Below are 26,546 nucleotides of genomic sequence, written 5' to 3'. Positions count from 1 at the left end.
CCACTATTATTTTGATAAAGTCATTCCCTAATTTTAAAGTAGATATTTCTTATACGCAGAACAGTTGGTATTAGCTCATTGCTCCGTAATGGACTCAATGAACATGCAATTATACCAACAACCAATGGCATTTTACAAAAAAGCTCCAACGGTTATGAAAGTGATCCTTAGTTACACTGAACTGTGCGATGTGGGTATGTTATCTTGTTAGACTTTTTGTATTGAAAGAACAATCTCTGACCAATATCGCTTATATATTGTTACCAAAAATAGTGTAGAAAATGAAATTTAAATATCGTATACACTACAAGACGAGCTGAGAGGATAACTAAAAAATCTAAAGTTCTCAAGTTTAAACCAAAAGCACCAAACACTAATGTCTTCTTTGGTGCGAAGATAAAAGTTCTTTTAAGAAATACGTAAACGGCTTTAACACAAAATCGCCCTTCTTGGTGGGTGATCGCCTATGGTTTGACGTATTTATAACCGAAGTAGAGTAGTGTTAACAAATATTTCATCGCTGTATAGGTGTTAGTAATGTCATGTTTAGCCTTTTGTTCCTTCTTGGCCTTTTAAGATATAACCTGTCCTATCCGTCTCACTGGACCGATGATATTGGCCTTATTATGACAACCCACTCATAAAGATGTTGCCATATTGCAATACATGTAGTGATTTGTCAAAATCCATAATGATTCCTTTCAATTCTTTTAAGTTTATTTGCTATTCACAATTCCTTCTACTCTGAAACTGTATAGCATATATTTATACCTTTTACTATCTTTAATTTGAACGATAATACATTTCAATACACAAGATATGAGTTCCTATTGCAATAGCTTACACGAGAAACATATTATTGTACTCGAATGTGTTTGTTTTCTTTCAGAATTCAGTTCAATGGCTGGTATTTACGTGTGATATGTGTTGATTTAGAAGTGAGGTGCCGTATATAGAAACAATGTGTTAAAATTGTTTGTGTATAGATTTTTTTTTTAAATAAGGAGATGTGGTATGATTGCCAATTATACAACTATCCACAAACAACAATTTCTTCGACCCTTTAACATTTGTTTGGTTCTCTGAGGATACCATGCGTATGCCGGTATCTTACAAGTAATCGTATCTAGAGGACTGGACGTCCCTTATATTATCAGTATATAGCATTTAGTGTGATGATTGTTCATAAGTACGTTCTGATGGCACCGTATATGGAACTGTAAGTTTGTTACAGGAGAACTAGATGCTGATTTAAATAAACTTAGCATAGAATCCAGGATTAACATTGTGTACGCCAAACGGTCGTTTCGGCTACAACATACTTTGCGAACGACCATCAAACTTCCAGGGGGTGGTTATGGTTTTTCTCTGAGAGAAAAAAAATATTCTGATACCCAATTTGATGAAAACAAATATTCTGGTAATTTAAAAGCAGATAAAAAAAAAAAAATCTGAATGAAATTCCCCCAATAACTTATAGTGTTGTTTTTTGTTTTTTTTTAATCTGATTGATCGCATCGAAAAACTAAATGAATTGGTTCGCGCTGTACAGTAAAAAATAATATTTTGACTTAAAAATTTAAAAAAATACTCCCCCCCCTCCTTGAAGTTAAATGGTTGCTCCCTTATGACCCGTGGCGTTCGATTCAAAATATGAAGTATGTTGACCTTTGTTGCTCTATATCCAGTTATGTCCTTCTTCACTTCTATCTAAGACTCGTATCGATATAAATAGTTTTACATTCTCTTTGAAGTGACTTTTAATAAGTATGTGCATGAGACGGTTTATTTTTTTTTACATGTGTTGTAGAATCTGCTAACCCTTCCGGAACACCTATAATAAATAACACCCAATTTACAGTAGGGTTCGTGTTGCTCAGTCGTTTTCTCTGCAGTGCTTTTCTATTTTCTTTGTATTTTGTTTTTGTCATGGTGTTGTCAATTTTTCTCGACATGACTTTTTGGTATCCCTTTGATATATGTCGCCTCTTTTTTCCCCCTAGTTGTGTAAAGTAGTGTGTCTGATCAAATCGAGAAATGCTAATTCTTTTGACGTACATGTTCTCCATCCTATGGATTAAAAGCCATACATTAGTGTTACCATGTTTGTCTCTTATGTTTTAAAAAAAATGGTTTAAGATATCGTCATATTCGTTGACGTCTGTGCTATTGTTTTGTATACGTTCCCTTACCCTCATTCATAGCCAGTCTAAATCATTAATATTATGGGCAAGGCAAAAGTACGACAAAGAATTTAAAACATTTATAAATAATTATTCTATAAAAAATGTTGTCCCTGAATACATAGTTATTGTATTTGTATAATAATCACACAATTTCAAAGTAAATAGTAGTTTCAAGTTCTTTTTATTTTATTTCCTCAATTTTGTTCATTTTTATTTTTACTTACAATTTATATTTAGAGTCATAAAAACGATTCAAATTGCACTAAACCTTCTTTTTCCTGTATTGATTTACACTTCAGTTTAACATTTGAATGTTAACAATCCAAATATGAATAATGCATTGAAATATTTGTCTGTTAGGCTATTGTCACTCAGACGACATAAGTGATACAAATCAGTAGGTTAACAATTATATTATTTCAACAGCTACATGTAGTCCACAGCAAAATTATTTTCGTATTGATACTTTTTTTTTATTAAATACAACACATTATTGATATTATTTACAACTGCCTTCTGTTCGGGTATGGATAATCTATGCAAAACACTGTTAAAGGGTATTATTAAAGTCATGTTACCACTTCTCCTTCGACTACGTAATTCCCTGGAAATATTACTGTTGTTTTAACTATTAATTTCCTTCCCATGTCTTAGTTTGCTCGTAACATATAGACTAATACACAGAATATATACAATATACGTTTTCTAATATCCGTATTCAACCGGAATTGAAACGTCTCTGTTTTTTCGCTGAGAGCCAAAAATCGGTGCATCGAGTGTTAGTTTTCCTGTTCGACTTAGTTTCGATGTTATAAAGTCCGTACTGACCTCGTCTGGAAGGAGAATCTCGCGAGAATATTCTCTTTTCGATGAATTACTTGGATCCCTATCCTGATGTCTTGCACGTATCGTAAGATAGCTCCCACTTGTTTTTATCTGGATTTCCTCTGGTTTGAATTGTGACAGATCAAATTCAGCATAAAATTTGCGTTTTCCATCTGCGTCATGTACAATGAAGTCATGTGCTTTGTTATCTCCTCCAGTAATCCAGTCATCAGACTCAGTAACCGGGACCATTCGTTTTGAGATAGTATCGGCAAGAGACCATTGGTCAGCTCTTGGTGCTATTTTCTTGAAGGTATCCTCCCATTCCTTTCTTATTTCGTCACTTTCGTGAGTCATTTCTTTGTCATATGTGATCCAGTTATCGTCTGAAGTAGAAGGTTTTTTCGTACTGTTGTATGTGATTGGTCTGCTCGTATAACTGGAGACCGGGGTATAGTGGAATGGTCGACTTTTGTAACTGGAGACTGGCGTATAGTGGAATGGTCGACTCGTATAACTGGAGACAGTGGTATCGTTGAATGGTCGACTCGTATAACTGGAGACAGGCGTATAGCTGAGCGGTCGACTCGTATAACTGGAGACAGGCTTATAGCTGAGCGGTCGACTCGTGTCACTAGAGACAGGCGTATAGCTCAAAGGTCGACTAGTATAACTGGAGACCGGAGAATAACTAGAATACGGAATATCCTTTTTATATGTAGAATGTGTGTTAGTATACGTCAACGGTTTGGTAGAGTACTTTGTTGGTATGTCCCTTTCGTATTTATTCAACCGATGGTCATATGGTGTGTAATCACTGTATGTTGGTATACGCCTTTCAGAAGTCGTTTGACTTCTGTATGTTTCTCGTTCATATTTAACAGGTACAGTGTCTGAAAGGTATGACATTTTTTATGAAATCCCTCCTTTTTCCTATGAAGGTCTAGTAAGATAAATGTCTTATGTCAAGGAGCGTTAGATCTACAATGGCCGCCAGCCACGAGTTGTTGTGTTTCTATGCCCTTGTTTATTTGTGTGTTTGCCAACTACGCCCTGGAAAACTTGCACCACAAAAGAAAAAATGTTGTAGCCTTTTCGCTAATCTTCTTTAATAACATATATGTGTAATATTAAAGTTGACCAGAGGAAAAATGTCAATTATTCTATTAAAAAGATATTTTCTCTTTTATATTTACACGCCTCAGCAACTAATACTTATTTGCAACGTTAGTAAAGTATACAGTGAAACAATTATAAAAGTGATGGGAGATTTTAACATAAAATATGATAGATAAATGTTACACATATTTCATTCCGCTTCGATCAAGTCCTTTTTAAAGTTATATATGTTCGTAAATTCTTATATATGTGTATAATTTTTATGTCTTTTCACAAATGTTTGGTTTTGCTTTAGACTAACTAGATAATCTGTTTAGTTTTAGTTACTAAATAAACTCATCATATATACCAGGATTAAAGTTTGTATTTACGCGAGATGCGTGTTTCGTCTACAAAAGACTCATCAGTGACGCTCGAATAAAAAAAAGTGAAATAAAGGCCAAATATAGTACTAAGTTGAAGAGCATTAAGGACCAAAATGCCTTAAAGTTTTGATAAATACAGCTAACGTAATCTATTCCTGAGGTGGAAAAACTTTATTATTTAAAAAAAATACTAAGTTTATTTAGATAAACCGCAAGTTTCAGCATTTGAAATGTTTAACCTCTTGTCATGTCGAGGCCTTTTATAGTAAAACTATACGATATGGAATTTTCATTGTTGAAGGCCGTAAGGTGAACTATAGTTGCTTACATCTACGTCATTTTGTATTTGATAGATAGCTATCTCATTGGCAATCATATCACATATACTGATATGCATATGGCTACCTTTAGAAAGTGTTATTCTCTTCCGTGCAAATTTGCGTTTCACTATAGCTCAGTTGTGTCACATATATAGAATCATTTTCTAAACAGTGTGGTCCTGGCCATTGATTGACGACCTAAATTATCCCATTGACTGGGACAGATTAGGTGAAAGTTTGTCTGTAACGAGCATTGCTCACTTCTTACTTATTATAGAATTTAAACTGTGGGGTCACCAAAGGTTCTTAACGCCTTTAATAATAAAATAATTCGAAAAATTATTCAGGAATAACCTTTGATATAAATCAACACATCGTATTATTCTGGATTCGTTTTTCGAATTGCTTTATTTAGGTGTTGAGAACCTTTGGTGACCCCACAAATTCAGTGTCTTTAACAAGTACATAGTGAGCAGTGATTGTTACCGACAAACGTTCACCTAATCTGTCCCAGTCAATGGGATAATTTAGGTCGTCAATCAATGACCAGGACCACACTGTTTTGAATATGATTCTACTAAATCCAATTTCTCCAATTTCATCTCATAGAGATTTTCACAGATCACATGTAAAAAGCTATGTTTTCCAATGTCATGCCTACAAGACAGAAGCGTCGAATTTGTTATGCTCCATCTCTTGGAGAAAACGCTTACGCGTTAATTGAATTCCATCGCGGAATAGGTGACTTTATCGGTAATGTGTACATTTTTCCTTTGGTAGCAATAAACAGTTAGGAAAATATATTAAAATTTGCCCTTATAAATTTTACAATCCCCTTCGCATTGCTTTCTTGCAATATTAAGCTTACTGTTTGTGTCATATGTGTGCATATGTATGTAATCAGAATCTTCCATAGATTTTATATCCAGTATATAAAATGGTAAAATATAATTTCTTTTGGGTGTATCCATGGCAACAATCTGCATTAATTTGTTAAAAAAATTGCAAAAAGGGGGGAAAAGATGTCACATAATTCCCCAAAATTTGGCTAAAAGTAGAATTTCAATCGCTTGAAGTAATACCTTTTCTGAAACTGTGTTCATATATCATTCAGCAAATCCAATGAAAATCATATGTCTTTCATCTCATTTTTTTGTAAAATTGCGTCAAAAACTTCGTGTAGAAAAAAGTGTTTGTAAACATTACATTAATTTCTGGACCGATGGCCGGTCTAGCTTTGAAAATACGGATTGTCAAACAGAAAATAGCCCATAAAACATGTAAAAAATAATCTTGATGCTCTTATAAACCATCTTTGAAGGCTAAATTAGCACTCAGGTGTCTAAAAATTAATTTTATTACACAATAACTTTCCTATTTGAAAAATCCACCGGGGCCAAAATTCGAAACTAAACTCCTAACTGTGTATTTCTACCTTTAATTTGTACTCGCTGATAATGTTAGTATCAGTGGACTGGCCGTTATATAAAAAATATTGGGTCAGTACGCAAATGACATGCGCGAATGCAACGCGTAAGGATCTACTTTCCCCTTTCATTCACAAAATTGCGCGTGATTTTTTTTTTCGCAGAAACGCACGAGATTTTTGGCAAATGAAACACTTGACATTGGTTGAAAATTTCACACAGTTCTTGAGTTAGTTTCGCCTTTTTGAACGATTGTTGTGAAAATGTTAACAGAAAATGTACGAAAACCCCGATAGACTTTTAAAAAAAATGCGTTCAATATCTAGAATTGATATATGAAGCTTTCCTTGCTATTCACAATGACGTACAACTAACATATCGTCCATGCTGATTGTTGTTCCAATCTGAGTTTTTATTCAATACAATACCAATACATACATGACATAGCCTGGTGCTGTTCCAAGTAGTTTTCTTTTTCTGTTTTTTTTAGAAGTATTTGTTTTACCTGTTCAGTCACTATAAAGTGTTACAATTCATATTTAAACACAACACATAAATAGTGACCAAAAAGGTACTGCTATCGCATGAGAGAAGCTAGAAAAAAAAATGAAATTTACGCATTTTCGACATTTTTATGGAACAAAGAACAAAAAAGTGAACAGATTCAAATGCGGATCTAGGATAAATTTTAAAAAGGGGGATAACCGGGGGGCACGAAACTATAAAAGTCTGCATTGACCAGAATTGTAACCTGTATAAGGGATGGCTGTGACACAGGCACTTGTTTCTATCCATTGGAAGAACCACTATCAACGTATATTTACGAGAAGGTACCCAACTACTTTTTTCACCTCTCCGCTTAAAACCCTTATTTCTCTGTCAATTCAGTCTCAAATTTTTTGTAACATACACCATTCGATTCATGAAAAGTTTATCTTTCAGATGATATGCATTGTATTTACCCTTAGAGTACCCCTTACCCCCAATACACAAGACTTGTCAATAAATTTTCATATTCTCATTTTAGTCCTCCTACAAAATACAACAACAACCGGTTTAAAGCAGAAAGATTTAAAACCACTTGTGATTGGTCGGTTCATAGTTCATAGGGTCATTCACTCTCTAGACTTTACATTAATCATTTGTGACTCTTTAGATTTATCCTTTACTGTTTTATGCAAATGATCTAAAACGGAAATAGTTGTATTTTGTAGGAGGACTAAAAACGATCACATGAAAATTTATTGACAAATCTTGTGTACTGGGGGTAAGGGGTATTCTAAGGGTAAATACAATGCATATCATCTGAAAGATAAACTTTTCATGAATCGAATGGTGTATGTTACAAAAAAATTGAGACTGAATTGACAGAGAAATAAGGGTTTTAAGCGGAGAGGTGAAAAAAGTAGTTGGGTACCTTCTCGTAAATATACGTTGATAGTGGTTCTTCCAATGGATAGAAACAAGTGCCTGTGGGCTGTGACCCGGGTCGCCTTCAATTATGAAGTCGACAAGAAATTAGCTTGTTCAGATAAATTTGTCAGCTTACATTGCCTCCTGAAATGTCTGCTCACAGTGATTTCTTAAAATTATTTGAAATCAATGTGTCTGATCGTTTTCATGATGAACACTGAGCGAATAATAGTGACAGATAAATGTAATATTATCCACTAAACTAAGTAATATATAATTATAACTTATCGTTGAACTTAAAAATGATGATCGATTAAAAAAACTGCTGATTCATATCGTATCATTCTAATTTCTGACTATGCATGGCTATGCTGATGCTTTGTGAAAAATAAAGAAATTTGACTTACCGGTATGCAACCATTATATTTGGCATGTGACGTCAAGTGTGATTCGCCGTGATTCGACGCGAAAAAGAAGTTCGTTTGTTATTTTCTCTATCATTGTAGTGAATTTTTTTTAAATAACCGATAAACAGAATAAAGGACTTTTTGTTTTTGATACTGACTTTATCACAGAAAATATCAGGCTCGCCCTTCGGGGTCACCTGATATTTTACTGTGATAAAGTCAGTATCAAAAACAAAAAATCCTTTATTCTGTTTATCGGTTATTTAAAAAATATATATTATTTCACAAATACCTCAATTCGGATGTATACTAAAAGCTAATCTAATTAGTTGTTCAAGATTTCAAGATTTTATTGTACACTCTGACAGTTTACACTGTTACAAGAGGCAGATATACATAATATACAGCTTGACAGAAGTGGTATAAGATTTGTAAAATAACAGAGCAAAATTGAAATTAACATATATACAGGTCAATTGAATATAAGTCATCAAACACACCGTAACATACGGTTGTTTGACACGTGATTTAAACGATCAAAACAAATACACATATATATATATATATACACGAGTCTAAATTGAAAACTACGTTCAAACCTATGATATATATATAGAACCAGAAATTTGCGAAAGCAAATTTACAGATCTAACATTGTTGGGTTGATGTTTAGACGAATTGTATATATATATAATCCCGGCGGGGGAAGAACCAAAAATTTGCGAAAGCAAATTTACAGATCTAACATTGTTGGGTTGATGTTTAGACGAGTTGTATATATATATTATCCCGGCGGGGGAAGAACCAAAAATTTGCGAAAGCAAATTTACAGATCTAACATTGTTGGGTTGATGTTTAGACGAGTTGTATATGTATATATGCGAAAGCAAATTTACAGATCTAACATTGTTGGGTTGATGTTTAGACGAGTTGTATATATATATAATCCCGGCGGGGGAAGAACCAAAAATTTGCGAAAGCAAATTTACAGATCTAACATTGTTGGGTTGATGTTTAGACGAGTTGTATATGTATATATGCGAAAGCAAATTTACAGATCTAAAATTGTTGTGTTGATGTTTAGACGAGTTGTATATATATATAATCCCGGCGGGGGAAGAACCAAAAATTTGCGAAAGCAAATTTACAGATCTAACATTGTTGGGTTGATGTTTAGTCGAGTTGTATATACAAAATGTATATATAATCCAGGCGGGGGAAGAACCAAACATTTGCGAAAGCAAATTTACAGATCTAACATTGTTGGGTTGATGTTTAGACGAGTTGTATATGTATATATGCGAAAGCAAATTTACAGATCTAACATTGTTGGGTTGATGTTTAGACGAGTTGTATAAATATATATATATAAGTACGTCTGAGTCAGTGAAAACCCTACAACAGATGTATCGATCGGATCGCCATCAATGATGGTGATACATGGCTGTGTACATAATGTATATACAACTCGTCTAAACATCAACCCAACAATGTTAGATCTGTAAATTTGCTTTCGCAAATTTTTGGTTCTTCCCTTGCCGGGATTCGAACCCATGCTACTGTGATATCGTGACACCAAATCGCCTGCACTGCAGCCGTCCCGCTAGACCACACGACCACCTGGGCTCTATATATATAATATGATCAATTGGATTATAACACACAACTTGAATTAGGTAAGTACTAGACAGTTTCTTTTATCAAAAATACTTCATGATTTTTTGCAAAAACAATGCGACATTATTGAGTACTTTTATATTACAATAGTATAGCAAACCAAATAGCTTGTCCTCTGTTGGATTAAAAAAATAATATCTTGGTATATGTATTTTTCTACTTCTTTCAATATTAGGGTTACAACATACTAGCAGATAATGAAATTCATTTCCTATCACCCCCATGTCACATAATGTGCATATTCTGTCCTCACGAGGTATATTTAATCATCTACCGGCTTCTTTAGGGAATTTTAAATTTGAACATCGCAGTTTACTCAATTGTACTCTGCGTTGTTTATTTAGTTTTACCAAGTAGCCTTCAAGACAGAATTCCCTTTTAAATGCTAAATAAAGTTCCCCTCTAGAGGGACTTTCAGCCATACTGTGCCATTTTTGTACAAATTGGTCTTGTAAGATTTGTTTAACATAATATTTTATACTATTTTTACTAAGAATTTCTTGGCTATCCAATACAAACGATAAGCCAACATCATTCAGTATAGATTTCACATTTAATAACCATTTTGATTGCATATTTTCTGAACAATGCATTTCATACAATAACTTATACATAATACTAGACAGTTTAGAATCATTCGAAAGTAGTTTTACCCAAAAATTAAGTATACGTAATTTTACATGTATATCTAGTGGATATCTACCTGTTTCGCCGTACACCATGAAGTTTGGCGTTGATCTACGGACAGAGAGCACCTTTTTTAGAAATTGCAAGTGCACAGTTTCCAATATGTCTAATTTTTCATATCCCCAAATTTCACTACCGTATAAAAGTATAGGATCAATTAAAGAACCAAATAGCTTAAGCTGTAGATCTACTGGAATAGATATATTCCTAATCTTTCTATATAGAGCATAAAGTGCTTTCTGTCCTTGTTCTGCTAACTTCTTTTTTGTTATAACTTTCCCGTGTTGGTTTAAAAGCAAACCAAGATAAGGGTACGACTCCACTCTTTCAATAATTGAACCATATAGTTTAAAATTATCAAGCATAGTGTACTTTCTTTTGGAGAATACCATTACTTTAGTTTTTTCAACATTTACTGACAGTTTCCATATATTACAATATTGTTCGAATACATCTAAACACTTTTGCAAAGCTGCTGCTGATTGAGCTAAAATGATTGTATCATCAGCATACAATAGTATAAATAACAACAAAAAGGGGATAAATTTTCCCCTTGACGAACACCAACTTCACAAGGAAAAAATCCTGATAACTCACCCCCCTTTTTGATACAAGACTTGATATTGCCATACATATTATAAATAACTTTAAATATCTTTCCCGTGATATTACAATTTATAAGTTTTTTCCAAAGCCCCACCCTCCAAACAGTATCAAAAGCTTTCTTGAAATCTACAAAAGTACAGAAAAGTTTCTTATTATTATAAAAGTATAATTCTATCAAAACATGTAGTATAAATATATTGTCATTTGTACTATATCCTTTTCTAAATCCGGCTTGTGCCTTTGGTATAGTGTCTATCAGTTCAGCATACTTTGTCAACCTACTATTAAGTACTGCTGTAAAAAGTTTACCAAGTGAGGACACTAATGTAATGCCTCTATACGAATCTGGGTTGTTCAGATCGCCCTTCTTTTTGTATATAGCAATAATTATTCCAACCGTCCAGATTTGAGGAACTACACCAGTATTCAAAATCATATTAAAAATCTCTCTATAAATAGGCAAAGAAGCATTAATGGTTGATTTAATATACTCATTAATGACCTTATCAAACCCAGGGGCCTTGCTGTTTTTTAAATTTTTCACAGCATTTGTTTGATGATTATAATCCAAAACTTTACACTGTAGAAAATTACATATGGCGAAAACAATGTTTTTTCTCGAAAAGTTCAATTGGTCAATATGCTATGGTACTCATTACTGAAATTTACGAGTTCTCATGATCGGAGCTTCCGACATGGGACAGACAAGTAATCATTTAATGCCTTCCATTTACGGTAGCAAGGATAATTGAAAGAATCTTGCAAATGTGGTTAGTTTTATGAGAGACATACACTACATATTAAATGTCTCTGAACAGGTGTAATATTTTTTTAGTTGCCAAAATAATATTAGTTTACGCTATTTCAATTAGTACATTACATATTTTTCTCAGTGATGTAAATTTTGTTTTTAACGGTTGTTTTTGCAGCATAGGTGATCTAGATGTACTAAAGAAAACTTTTCCCAAATCCGTATTTGGCTATAATCTTGAATTGCCAGAAGATAGTTCCAAGGTGATTACATAATCATGATAATTGTATTGGCATGCATACGATTTTTATTTGATCTGCACATTAGCATAAATAAGATGCACTTCATTCATATTTAACATTTTATTTATACCTACGCAATTTTCGTACCAGGAAGATAAAGTTGAAAAGAAAAAATGTATTTTGCAAGATCATACCGATATAACATAAAAACGAAATCATCCAAGCTTCAGTTAATGAACAGGGCACACACGAGACGTTTGAAAAAATCCCTTTTTGTGCACTTTCTATGAAGAAAAACAAAACTTATAAGTCTCTTATTCCTCGTGGTAATTTACGAGGTGTTAAACTACAGACAAAAGTAGTCTCTCTGGGAACTACAGTTTTTGAAATATGAAATTATTTTTTTGTGGTGTAAATCCCTACATTATAACTAAATTAATGTGAACAAATAGAACCTTCGTTTACTGACCGTGCAAGACCCTCGTGGGTAATCAAGGTCGTTAAACCCCCGACCCCTCGTCGTCGTTGTTGACAAAACCTATTTACATTTGGTCATCATATAGTTTGTAATGAAGTCCTTGAAATAAAATAAAATGCTTATAAAAATTAAAACGTAGTAAATTCAGTAAAAACATGATGACATTGCGACAAAATATCAATGACTAAAGCGTAATTATAATAGGTGTATTATAAAATATAAATATATACGTCTTTGTTTGATTAGAACACTTTTCAAGAACAATTGTGCAACACACTGGATTCGCAACTAATATTTGTAAGTATGAATAACAGCAATTCAATAAAAAAAAAAACTAAATGTCAACAAACTGTATCTTACATATGACAAGTTATTGTTTGATGAAGGTAATTTCAAGAACAGCTGTAGAAAGATATGTGCTGTTTGTACGACATATCTCTAATTTTCTCTGTCTTTAATTTTGATGAGTGCAATTTTAAACAACTAAGGAATTATAATTGGTGCAAAAGATACATCATTGTTTGATGACTATACTGGAAATTGTTACTTGTGTACGGAGCTCGTTTGAGAATGTATACAGAGCAAACCATAGTATTGCACGATTTAATATAGCGCTCACAAACTAGTATATTGTGCTTTGTATTGAATTCCATGCAGTGTATAATTTTTTTTTTTTTTTTTTTTTTTTCATTTTTATAGTTTGTATGTATTGGGATGTGAATTTAAACAAATATCTTTATACCAGATGCGTTAGGGCAATTAACTAATGAAACATTTTTTTTAAATTTCAGAATCAGAAACAGAAATAGGGTCGAAGTTATTTATCAGGGAAAAAAATGCTTTTTACAGCTTTATTAATTTGTCTATTTTATGGCTCTGAGATTGAAGCAACCAGGGAGGACTTGACAATGTTGTCTGTAGATAATAATCTTCAAAAGATCACGTCTGCTCTTACAGAAATACGACTAGAGCTGAAAACTTTGAATCGCAAACCAAGTAAGAAAATTGCAAAATAGATATCATATTTTGTTAATATTTATCAAACATTTAAGCGACAATTTTCAGAACAAGTGCCTCTGTAATTGAATACCCATATTGATATGAAATGAGCTTTGTTTTACTGTATAGGTGGTCAAAGACGTAATAATTCGAGTTCTTTATGACCACGTGTAAATTTGTATACCTAGGCTAGACAGTACCTGTGATACATGCTGGTTGCCTTCCTGAAGTTACATCACGATTTTAGTGCCCAAAAGTCAACTTCCCATTTCTCATAAGTAATATACTCACTGTCCCATCTTATTACGTTTACATATCTCAATTGATACTTTACCGCATGTGCGTGTTCACAATATAGGAAATTCGTTAACAAGGGAATTCTGAGAGGTGTAAAAACTGCTACAGCAAGTTTAGCAGGATGATCGAATGAAATCGACTGTTCACAAGTTTTACGTTCATCATCACAAATTGGTTGATCGATACGACGCGGCTGAGTCTCTATTATCGAGGAACATGTTTTCGCGGTCTTAGATCTTAAGATACCAGAATATCCTTCTGATCTGTAAATTAAGCGGTTGTGCCGGACCCATTCCCTATGGTGACATTTAAACTGAGTCTACATAGATTCGCGTGGCGAGTGATTCATACATAGCAGTAGACTTTTATAGGATTTTATGCGATTCCTTATGGTGGTTTTCGCTTGGTTTGTATATTTTAAATGAATGTACGAGATTTGCAAATCGGTAAATTTCATTTTCATACTTTGACTGTGCATTTTCTCTTGCAATTTGTCTTTTAACTTCTCCTTTCACTTGATCCGTTGATTAATAGGGCTTAATTTTGTCAGTTTTTGTGGACTGTCTCCTTTTTGAATTTTCATTGGAGTTCTGTATTTTTGTTTTACTTTTTTTAATCAACAAGTTTTTGTCCCATCTTTCAAACGTAGATTCTTGTGGTTTCTTATGCTAGCATTCATGTCTCATTTACTAAAAGCGTTTTTTATCAAGGTAAAACGCATTTATCACAACTGTGATTGCCTCTCTTAGAATGTAATTTTCGTGTTGTAATAAAGACCTTGTGTCACTAAGTTTTTGAACACGCAAACGACAAAGCAGAGCTCTCTTCAGAATAGCTTTTAACTTGAAAAAAAAATGGTAACCGGTTGCATTTTATGAAATATTACTGCAGCCATGATTAAGATAAATAGTTATTTGCCTGTGCATAAAAGTAAGAAAGTAATTAAATTTTATTTAGAGTCGGGCATAATGTGTAAAAATTAACACAGTAAAACTGTAAACTATTACTCAAAAGGTAAGCGTGTAATCATAAACTGCATGTATATGTCTTCTAACTTCTACTTTTTATCAGCAGATGGATACATCTTTTGTAATTTTGAAAGGCATATAATTTTGGAATTTTTACTCCCCAATCGCCCTTAAATCTCAGACCTAGATAGGTAATCTTCGATACAGAGTCTACAATTTATCATCGTAAGACAATTTGCAGTCGATATTCACATTCATATGTTTATCTTTCCTTTTCGGACGGTTGTGGGGTTACATTTTTTTCTGCATCCAATATCAACAATTTTTGAGTAATAGTTTACAGCTTCTTCTATAAATATGTGATCATACAGTTAGTTTTTTTATGTAAAAAAATTGTGACAATAATGTACTGAATATATAAAATCTAACTTTTTATAAAGTTGGCAAACGGAAAAAATGTTATGGGCAATATTTCGTGTTAACACATGCCATGTGCAAAATCTCTTTTTTCTTACTGTGCAATAATCGATAATGCACAGCTAAAAAAAAATGAATTTTTTTTTTCTGTTTTTCTATGCACTGTAAATTTAGGCACATCTCCAATTGATTTTCATATGATCATATTCTTGAGAATAAATTTTAAAGAAACAATTCACTTCATTTGAACTCTGTTTTATAGTTGTCTCATTGGCAATCATAACACATCTTATTTTCACAGAACTGCAATTAAAACGCAATTCTCCAAATAATGTTATAAAAAAATAAGTTAAAAGCTATACCAACCTTTTCCTAATTAATAAAAGCGATATTTCCCCTTTCCTTACCCTACAAGAGAACTTTTCCAGGAGCCGTGGTTTGAATATCATTATAGCGGTATGTTTCCATTAACGTTCATGTAAATTCATGGCGTCATGTGTTAAAGCAGTAAATATTTATTTATGAAAGTGAATCCCTTGTTTTAAATTTCATGTCAATTTTTTTCATTTTTGTAGAATCTTGCGAAGATATCTACACAGATGACAATCTAAGTCCAAGCGGAGATTATGTTATTTATCCATTGCAAAAGGCTGTTAGAGTATACTGTTCGTTCGAGGGCGACTATGGATACACATTCATTTCAAGAAAATCCTCAGGGGTTGCTTTCGATATTGCAAAACTTTATTCTACAAATAAATTTGCAAAAATACGTCTTCTTAAGTCAAACGGAGAGCAGAGGGAAGTTAAAGTTGAAAATTTGCTAGCCTACCAGCACCAGTCTTCTCTATCTTTCCAATCAAATACTCATCAATTGTATCAAGGACCAACGTTTTTAACTTCACAACTTCATCCATATTTATTTCTCGGTTTTCTGCCTATAAACTTAGCTCAAAATCGTAACATACAGGGATATACAGCTGCAGGAAAGGACTTTACATTCCGAAACTGTGATTCCAACCCCAACAGTTATATAACATTTTTATTCGATCCCAAACATGGCACAATCGGGAACGGACATCCTCCGAATGCTTTTATGAACGGCTGGATCTCCTCTTCAGCAGTTATGGAATATCCTAAGTATATGGACGAAAGTTTTTACATGGACTGGGAGATGCATATGGGCGGCTGTGGAGGGTTAATGAATTCTAAAGTACAAAGCATTAAAGCTGCTTTAGGTTTACCGTTTGGTAAGAATCATCAAGTTAATGATTCGTAGTTTACGAGCAAAAAAGAAATCATTGTATAGACACTTTTTAAATTGTTTAAGATCAGATGTCGACTTCTAGATATATTATGAAAAAATGTTCATTTCAAATCATTCAGACAGTACGCCCATTAACATTACACAACACAAATGCCATGCCAGATGACAATAGAAATAAAGATAAAAAGATGTGGTATGATTGCCAATTAGAGAACTCTCCACCAGAGACCAAATGACATAGTAGTTTACAACTATAGGTCACCGTACGGCCTTCAGCAATGAGCATAACCCATACCGCATAGTCAGCTATAAAAGTCCCCGAAATGAGACAAAAGACTTATAACTATACAAAATGTCAAGCTGTCTCTTTACATACACACTTACATAAAATTACTAACAATGCATTGTGATATTTGGTATTTTTGCATGAACCCCATATATTGGCGAGTTTTGGATGTGTCTATGGGCCACTCGATATCTCTCGGCCGGAAGTCAGAATAAAATTCTCGGAACGTCTCGAAAGTTTTCGGTTATTTATACAGGTCTTAACAGGTCGTTAACAAGTATTTGATGTGGTCCCTTGACGATGCAATTATGTTTTAAAACGACCAATATATACACATGTGTATCTAGATCAATTATAACGTGGTAGTGTCTGTTGTCTCGATAACATGAATTATGTTTGAAGATTGAACCACGGGATACTGTCATTATCATAGATTTACGAGAGAGAACATTCTGGCCAAATTATAAATATTAGATCGGAAAACAGAAATATTATATTCTTATCAAATTTATCTTATTCAATCCGAATCAAAGAAATATATATAGAATATATACTGTATTTATGTTTCTGAAGAAACTAACAATGATTGAAATCAGAATGTTTTTAATGTTGCAATTAAGAAATAAGCATTTTATATGACAAGATACTTTGCTTTGGTATTTTTTAAATATTCATTTGTACAGGAAACATAAAATTAAATCTTAATAAATTCTTGCATCATACAAAAAAAAAATTTATAAACAATAATCCTTATATTTTTACGTTATTTATTTCATACCATTTTGTTATTTGGGTTTTATGAGTAATTATAATTTTTTTTTGTATTATAATGGATCCATAGAAACGGAAAGTAAGATAAATCCTTGCAGCTCACATTAACCGTTAAAGTAATTTACAATTATCACAACAAAATTTAATCACGACCATAATGTTGATTATTTTATACTGTGTTAGTATCGGATTTAGAAGCCTTTGCTTATATTTTGCATAGTAATATATTCACATAGTGGAATGTTTGAATTTGAAAATAGATTCATTCGAAAAATAAAATGTCCATCCATTAATACTTGACGTTCGTGTTTATTGATATTTTATTTTATATATTAAAAGGATTTGAAAAAAGAAATACTAACAGGAACGTTAGTTTATTATGAAATTTCAATTCAAATTTTGTTTGTTTGTTTTAATAGTTTAACCTTCTACATACTTGTACTATGGTACGGTTTTGAAATTGTATTCATTGTGTTGACCAACTATCCGAAACGTCTTGATTCATTCACATTATAGATCACATTTCAAAAGCACACTATCGGTTTGCGTTCTCAAAAATTCTGGTTAAATGTCAATGAATCCGGTGTCAAAACATTTAATGTAGACCGTTTGACATTCGAATTCAACTATTAGATTTTCCTGAGTATCACTGAGATGCTTTCTATTTACTATTTAGTGCGCTAAAATACTGCTAAAAAATCACTCGTGAAAGCTTATGTTCGTTTTTGTTATCTAAATACAGGACGCGGCAGAAAGAGCTATATACATGTGACTTTCAAGCACGGTCATCATTACTAACGGTATTCTGACCTCGAGTTGTTTCTATTTTATTTCTTTTTTGAGTTACTGTTTTATTATAAACTTTGACCTGTTCGGAAAGCTAAGGGTTGTCTACCCAAAGTATAGATTCCTTAACTTTGTAATGTACATGTATTTAGAGTTTTAACTTTTTTTCTTCGAGCGTCACTTATGCTTTTATGGAGACTTAATTCGTGTCTGGCGAACATCATTTTAATTCTGGTATCTTTTAAAATCTACATACCTTTTTATATAAATTGGTTATTTCGAAAGTGTGTAAAGGTATTCTTAAACTTCTGAACTAAGAAATTCTTCAGCAAAACTAAGTTTCCCTTATAATGTTTGAATTGCATGATTTAAGTAAAATCAGGAAATCCTTAGAATTTGAGATGTTTTATGAGACAAAAATAAGTCTCTTCATAAGAGGTCACAATCAATTGCATGCCACAGATTTCACCGCATACAACATCTACCATGACAACAAAATATAAAGATATGATAGATAAAATAAATGCATCCAGAATTCTAGATTATAAAGCAAACTGAGTGCACAAATTAATATTGCGATAGGTTTGTGCAATTTGCATAAATCATCCGGTCAGTAGAAATTAGGATTTGCCAAAAAGTTATAATCGGAAAAATTATGTACATTCCCAAGTAATACATAAAATAGTCGAGCTTTAAAATAACTATTCAAATAGAAGCTGTAAATATATACTTTCAACTGGCTTCTTCTATTCAGTCAATTATTTCAATTTAAAAGCAAACACAAATTCAGCAACAATCTTTTTGTGACCCGGCAGTGCGGTCTTAGGTTCATGTATTGCTTTTCTTTTTTTTTTAAGAAAGCAACTTGTTTTTAATTTTTGCCTTGTTAAGAGTAAAGATCAAATAATCTCTGAACTTTTCAAAACTCCTATCCATCATCAAACTCATATTTTAGAAATAAAAAATTAACGATTCAGTGCTGTTTACTTTACATCCAGTTGGAATTGGTTCGTGCATATTCAGTGCGAGAAATTATTAAAAATTAATACAATATGTAGGTTCAACAAGATGGGACGTAAGACATGGATAAATTGCGGGAAATTTGGACTGCAACTGGAAAACAATGGTGTCACTATGGTGGATAAGGACCGAAATTTTGCCTTGCAACAGGACATCTACGGATCCCTCAAAAAGATGTTACGAGGATTCTTTAACATGCAAAAACTCATAAGAAATAATAAAGATGTATGGTTTCCGTGGTGTATTTGTTTCTGTATTTTAATTGCTTGTCAATTCAAAGCAGATTCAATTGAAAATATTCCTTGCTTCTTACTTTTTTCATATTTTTTTATATAAGAAGTTGTATTTTGTGGCCTTTTTAATTTGATCACTTATTTATTCATGTTAAATATCTTGCAGCTATTCCTAACGAGTAAGGATGATGTGATGTTGTACTTGATTGGATGAATGGACTAAAAACTTTGATGGAAATCTTTCTAGCTTAGAATATATAATCAAAGAACAATTCGGAGTATTTTCTTTATTTAAACAGCGCCAAATAATAAGTCTTAATGATTTTGTTCCAATGGAAAATATAAATAAACTACTTTCTTTTATCTTGATTACTGCTCATTTAGAAAGGGGTGGAAGGAAGTGGATGCCAAAAAAATTTGAAAAACAATTCCGTGACAAAAAATGATGGAATGACAAAGAATATTCCAAAATATAAAATATGGAGATGTGGTATGATTGACAATGAAACACTGCGTGCGATGGCAAACATGGTCATGTTGGTACATGTAGATAGACGAATTCTTCCGTAATAGATTTGCTCGTAAAAAAAAACGTGAACAATTTGGAAAGTTGACAAAAAATTAGACAAAGAGAGTCACATAGAAATTAATTCATTCCACTGTGCGATTTTTTATTTTGAAAATAATAGTACAGGGGCGTCACATATAAGCAGCTTCCATTTTAAGGTTGTCTCTGTTAGTATGAACAAGAACATCTAAACATACAGGAAAATAAGCTGGAATTTCACGCCTAGTAAACCATCTAATCTTAACCAAATGGTTGATACGGTAAAAAGTATTCTGGCACTTCCTGATGAGCTTTTCTGGTTCAAAATATCCAAAATAAACACAGGGTAGGTTGACTTTTCGTCAATTTACTGAAAATCAATAAGTTTTTTTGTAAAAGAGGAGAATGTCATGCCATAGATAATTGAATTAGGGTTCGTCTCGTGTATAACACGGACCAATATGATTTAAAATGACATCGAAATGACTTTCTCCAGCAGGTAAATGTAGCCAGTACAGTCGGTTATTGACAAAATGACAGTGCGATCATCGTTAAAGCTAACATATATATCAGTAAATTGGTAATTCTAAAACCTTATAAACATAAAATTACAGTTTGTTCTTTTTCTTTACGAATACAATTTTTTTAAGCTGAACATTTTATAAAGTATGTCATGTTGAGATATTCTGGTATCGGTTGTGATATTCTGGCACAATGTTGAGATCTTCTGTTGAAAAGTTAAGGTAGAACATAGGTATATATATTTCTTGAGATAGAATTTTCTTATACTTTGCCAAAGTGAAGATTGTACTTTGCTTTTTTTCAAAAATAAAATAAAAGTATGGGTAACCGTGCTATTTAGCAAGCTATTAGTCGTTGAAAATTGCCTAGATTTGGATAGATTGTGCATACAATGAACAGGCGACATTGAATTGAATTACTTTTGGTAAATCTTTTTCCAACAAAAACAAAACAGGATGAAATCGCACATTACCATCACACATTTGGGACAGACCACTGGAGTCGTTTGTTATTTTTGTGATCGCATATTTACGAGAAGGGAGTCAAGGACTTCAACTTCATAAAAAAACTATATTGACCTAAAACTTTAACCTGAAGCGGGACCGACGCACGAACGAACGAACGAACGGACGCGCAGACCGAAAAACGGTCATAGCTTAAAAACATTAAAGACTAACCATAGACAGATGTTCCTGACTTGGGACAGGCACAAATATGCGGCTGGGTTAAACATGTTTTGTGATTTTTCACCCCCCCCCCTTTTATACATCTAGCTAATGCAAAATAAACAAACACACATCGTTACGCATTTTAAAAGAACTTATTGTAAAAAAATGGCATAGGTTACAATGAATGTACATCTCCTTTACATCTATCTGATTTAAATGAGAATAACTTTTGATGAAATGTATGAATTTATGAAAAATTAGGATTATCCATATTTAAATCTAAAACTGGTCTCGATGTAGCGTATTCGCCTAAGTGTGGGAGATGGTTAGTTTGAACTCCGGCCAGGTCAACCCAAATTCTAGAAAAAAATGTTATTTTGTGTGTCTATGCTAAGCATTTAAATGTTAGTGAGGAGTGAACGCTTTTAGGCTTGGAGTCTATCTCAAGAAATATATATGTACCTATGTTCTACCTTAACTAGTTGAAAGATTGATTCAACTGAAGATCTCAACATTGTGCCACTTGATCTTCTTCAATAGCGCATACTCTTATTCTAATCGTCCTTAAAAGCATTAACCATGATAAGAAGTCAATCTGAAAATGTGCCTTGCTGTTTGTTTTTTTTGGGCTTATCAATTATTCCATTTTATTTATAGTACTTTTAGTGTAAGAAGTCCTCTGAAAAAGTTGATTTAGCTGGACAGTAATCTGAATATTCCTGCCCTTGTCATATATTTTCTATCTATGTTTCTATCTGTATTGGTTTTCAATATAATAAACAAAACTTGCATTGTACCACCATGTTCAATTTTAGCCATGTCGGTCATATAGGTTGGCAGGTGGGATCATAGGACCCAATTTCAAACGAGATACCCAAATGATCAATAAATAAAATTGAGAATGGTATGGGGAACAACAACCCGACCATAGAACAGACAACAGCAGAAGGTCACCAATAGGGTTTCAATGCAGAGAGATACTCCCGCACCCGGAGGCGTCAATTTTGGTTCCAATTGGCCTAGTTGTTTTAGAAGAGAATATCATTTTAAAGTTAACAGACGACAGACGACGACGACAACCACGGACGCCATGGGATGAGAATAGTTCAGAGGCAAAATTATATATAATACAAGATGTATGAGTTCATGTAGTTTTAGCAAGTCAAGCATATTTTAATTGTGTAATTCACAGCAACATTAAAATAGTTCATAAACAACAACAAATTTTACAACCACAGAAAGAGACATTACAACAGGGTTTAATAATTATGTTTGAAGGCCTGATATATATTCTATAAAAGCATTTAATTGTCATATAAAAAGCAACCTTGCAGATATCTTACTGTTAAGGCACTTAAAATCCACAAAATTCAATATGTTTATCCAAGAAAGCATTGTTAAATCCTGTTTCTAACATAAAAGTCTAACAAGTCTAGTTATTTCCTATGTTCAATTGGAATAAGCTTGTCTCTGCCTCCTGTTAATGCTGGTAGTGGTGCTTCAATGATCAGTTTTCCCCTATCGCTCAATTTTGATGTCAAAAACTCTGGCCTTACTTCTTTTGGTATGACATATTGTCTAGCAAATTCACGGTAAGCTGATCTGTTTGGGTCGTTTTTATCTTCATGCCTAGCATGAACGGACAGTTGATTTCCAGTTGTTTTGACCGTAATTTCTTCCGGTTTGAATTGCGCAACATCGAATTCTAGATAAAATTTTCTTGAACCGTCACGTTCCTGGGTTATAGGATTGTCCATCCTAAAATTTTCTGTTAGACGCCAATCGTCGACTGACGGCAAGACGGGTGGCTGTGATGGAGCTACTGCTACACTTCGAGACATACTATCACACATGCGTTTCATTTCATCGTTCATTCTCCTCATTTCATGGTCGACGCTGCTACTCGGCACCACTCTGGTTTCTTGCAAAGGTCGCTCATATTCGAATGGAATCGGATCTCTGTACGTTGTCATAGGCATAGATGGTTGCATTGACGTTGAATATCTATAGTCATATGAGGGGAAAGAGTCGTGATAAATCGGCATTCGACGGTCATAAGACGACGGCCAAAAGTCTCTTTCATATCGGATAGGCACCGATCTAGGTAACATTGACATTTTGACTGTTGGAGTCGTCAAAACTTATTCCAACTTTTCTGTATAAAGAACACTGACAGTTTTTATAGGAAGTCCAATTCAAACAGCTTTATCATCCAGAATCTATAGACGAACTGTATAATGATGTCAGGGCTGTCGTTTTATATACACTAATGAACACTTTTCTGGAACTGTCTTTTCGTGATGTTACAAAAGGTGAATAAATAAAGTAACAAAAATTCTTTGATAGATATAATGTCCTAAAGCCATTAATTTATATCACCACATAGATCTGGACAGGTAAATAAATCTATTGCTGTATGAATATTTCTCGCAGGTAAAAGATGCTCCACGGCAACTGGTGAATCATGTATGTTTATTTTACCTTTGTTTTATTTGTGTGATTTAATTACCTATTTTATATACCTTTATAATATAGTCATGGTCTAAAGAAAAAAAACCTTTATTATCTATTCACAGATGTGATATGACGTCACTTTGAACAGATACACAACTAAACTGCAAGACATCAAATCGTATGAAATAAAATGTGCTACAATTTTATTTTCTTAAAAAATACTGAGAGCTCTGGTGATATGTAAGAAAGTTTGCATACTTTGTTAAAAGGATTGCAGCAACCACGACTGGCATCCATGGAACTGATTGATTAAACATTACTGTTAATGATATTCTGATTTTGTGATCGTTCAAGCTTTATTAAAATCAACTAGCTTATGCTGAATTGTTTGACGTCAAATATTGAATTCCAGCAAAATCTTGCTATTAATCTAATCGTGTAGTTCATTGTTAATGCTAGATTGTTGCTGAGATGCAACATTCTCTATAATGACTTATCTTAAGACTGTAACCAAACCATCACTTCATATACATAAAAGAAATTAGATAAACCGAACCCCATAAACAAACACCATGTGACTACTCCGATAAAAGTTCAAACAGAGATACACAATAACAAGTCAACAACGCATGCATGGTGCTCACAGTCTGGGTACAATAAGTGATGAGGTCACATACCCGTTGCCAGGGGGGTTCATGGGGTTCGTACAACCAACTCCCTTTGAAAACGTATAAGTCAACGTTTTGTTTGAATTGTGACTGGTAAAGTTGAGTTCGTGAGTCCAAATACCTCCCCCCTCTTGGAAATTTCTGGCTACGGCTACGGGACTGGGACAGTTGTATAGTCATACATACTTCATTATTTTCCCTATCTAGACTTTGATGTGATAACACATAAAACACACAGTAAAAAACACAATGCAGCTACCAACAGATTGAATACATCTTTAACTATTTTACTTGTATATCTCATTCTTAATCTCACCACATTTGCCGTTGGATATTTAATTGTAAATACACATTGTATTTTCTGTTGCCTCCTAGGCAGTAAACAATAGTACAGGTTAATTTTACTACAACAAGTCTGGTCGGTTCCTTTTAACTAACTGTCTTGTTTTAGTCACATTTCGCGGAATATTTTCGAAATATTTCTTAATTTTGACCATCAATTGCTCACAAGCAAATTATATCAAGTATCAAACCAAACCTATTAGAAGCCAAGAAAACACCTTGGTACACAAGAAGATTCCACGTACTGTTGATGAAATGTAATTTTCTTAAACCAATAAACCAAAATATGGCTTTGAACAGAAGTATATATAGATTTCCACCTGCATCGTTATAAAAGGTAAAACTTACTAGAATGGCAGCTTTGATTATATTTCGAATTTCATTGAGAATTAAAATAGTTGATACTATAATCAATTGTTTAATCTGAAAACAAACACCATGGTTCTCTGTTAAAGAATGTGACTCTACGCAATTTTATATGATATCCAAATCAGATTCAAGATTGTAATGAACGTATCTCTATTTTTCTTCAAATAATTTTGATTTAAAAAAAAAAATATATAGACTCTCTAACATCCTCTGTCTTTTCTTTCCCACAACCACTCTCTCACACACTCTGTCTCCATGCTGCTCACTCTTTACTCTCACACCCACCTGCACACACACAGAAACAGTCGCTCCTCTCTCCAAAACATACCAGACAATGATGCAATTCTCTCACTCTCACACACAGAGAGAAACTGTCGCTCCTCTTTCCAAAACATACCAGACACTGATGCAATTCTCTCACTCTCACACACACAGAAAAACTGTCGCTCCTCTTTCCAAAACATACCAGACACTGATGCAATTCTCTCACTCTCACACACACAGAGAAACTGTCGCTGCTCTCTCATAAACATACCTAGACACTGATGCAATCCTCTCACTCACACACACTATGTCTACTCTCTCCTCTCACACGTTCTCTGTGATTGTCTCCACTCATACTCTCCTCTTCTTCTACTCCACCCTATATCTATCTCCTCGTGCACCCTCCTCTCACACACAGTCACTCTCCTCACATACACACTACTCTCAACACACACTCTGCTCTCACCCACCCTCTCCTTTCAACACACACTCTACTCTCAACACACGTTGTCTCCTCACAGCTTTTCTCACACACACTCACAGCTCCTCTCTCACACACAGCTCCTCTCTCACACACAGCTCCTCTCTCTCACACACACAGCACCTCTCTCTCACACACAGCACCACTCTCTCACACACAGCTCTCTCTCTTCTCTCACACAGCTTCTCTCTCTCACACACACACACAGCTCTCTCACACAACTCCTCTTTCTCACACACAGCTCCTCTCTCTCACACACACAGCTCCTCTCTCTCACACACACAGCTCCTCTCTCACACACACACAGCTACTCTCTCACACACACACAGCTCCTCTCTCACACACAGCTCTCTCACACAGCTCCTCTTTCTCACAACTCCTCTCTTTCTCACACACACACAGCTCCTCTCTCACACACACATTTCCTCTCTCACACACACAGCTCCTCTCTCTCACACACAGAGACTTTACCCTGTTGACCCTTACCCTGCTGAACCTGCTAACCCTTTACCCTTTTGAGAGTCTTTACCTTACCATGTTGACCCTGTTAACCCTTAACAAAAATACAACCCGTCATTTCCCATACACTACATGACCCTTACCGCCTGACATCATGACCCTTACCCCCTAACATGACCCTTATCCCCCTAACATGACCCTTATCCCCCTAACATGACCCTTATCCCC

General features: G+C 33.8%; 2 protein-coding genes across 3 annotated transcripts; one reads left to right on the top strand and one right to left on the bottom strand.

Annotated features, from left to right (window-relative positions):
• Positions 1-2,250: 2,250 nt before the first annotated feature.
• Positions 2,251-23,618, bottom strand: LOC134705922 (uncharacterized). Its single transcript, XM_063564637.1, has 2 exons — positions 22,720-23,618; positions 2,251-3,919 (listed from the first exon to the last, which is right to left on the bottom strand). The coding sequence occupies exons 1-2, from the start codon at positions 23,396-23,398 to the stop codon at positions 2,892-2,894; spliced, it is 1,707 nt and encodes a 568-aa protein (XP_063420707.1). The 5' UTR covers positions 23,399-23,618; the 3' UTR covers positions 2,251-2,891.
• Positions 12,668-19,907, top strand: LOC134707716 (uncharacterized). 2 transcript variants are annotated; one of them, XM_063567723.1, is made up of 4 exons: positions 12,668-12,800; positions 13,295-13,499; positions 15,760-16,431; positions 19,711-19,907. In XM_063567723.1, exons 2-4 carry the CDS (start codon positions 13,340-13,342, stop codon positions 19,725-19,727), a joined length of 849 nt encoding a protein of 282 aa, XP_063423793.1. In that variant the 5' UTR covers positions 12,668-12,800; positions 13,295-13,339; the 3' UTR covers positions 19,728-19,907. The 2 variants fall into 2 exon arrangements, with proteins under 2 accessions (XP_063423793.1, XP_063423792.1); XM_063567722.1 differs by lacking the exon at positions 19,711-19,907 and adding an exon at positions 19,350-19,679.
• Positions 23,619-26,546: the final 2,928 nt, after the last annotated feature.

The sequence above is a fragment of the Mytilus trossulus genome, chromosome 2 (genome assembly GCF_036588685.1).
Source record: "Mytilus trossulus isolate FHL-02 chromosome 2, PNRI_Mtr1.1.1.hap1, whole genome shotgun sequence".
In the NCBI taxonomy this organism is placed as follows: Eukaryota; Metazoa; Mollusca; class Bivalvia; order Mytilida; family Mytilidae; genus Mytilus; species Mytilus trossulus.
This window is presented reverse-complemented; position numbering and strand designations above follow the sequence as displayed.

Excerpts from the sequence above, each read along its gene's own strand:
- LOC134707716 (XM_063567722.1), top strand. The coding sequence starts at position 13,340 with ATGCTTTTTACAGCTTTATTAATTTGTCTATTTTATGGCTCTGAGATT. Across the intron at positions 13,500-15,759 it reads AACTTTGAATCGCAAACCAA|AATCTTGCGAAGATATCTAC; the intron begins GTAAGAAAATTG and ends TCATTTTTGTAG. Across the intron at positions 16,432-19,349 it reads TGCTTTAGGTTTACCGTTTG|GTTCAACAAGATGGGACGTA; the intron begins GTAAGAATCATC and ends TACAATATGTAG.
- LOC134705922 (XM_063564637.1), bottom strand. The coding sequence starts at position 23,398 with ATGTCAATGTTACCTAGATCGGTGCCTATCCGATATGAAAGAGACTTT. Across the intron at positions 3,920-22,719 it reads TCCAATTGAACATAGGAAAT|TGTCATACCTTTCAGACACT; the intron begins AACTAGACTTGT and ends TTTCATAAAAAA.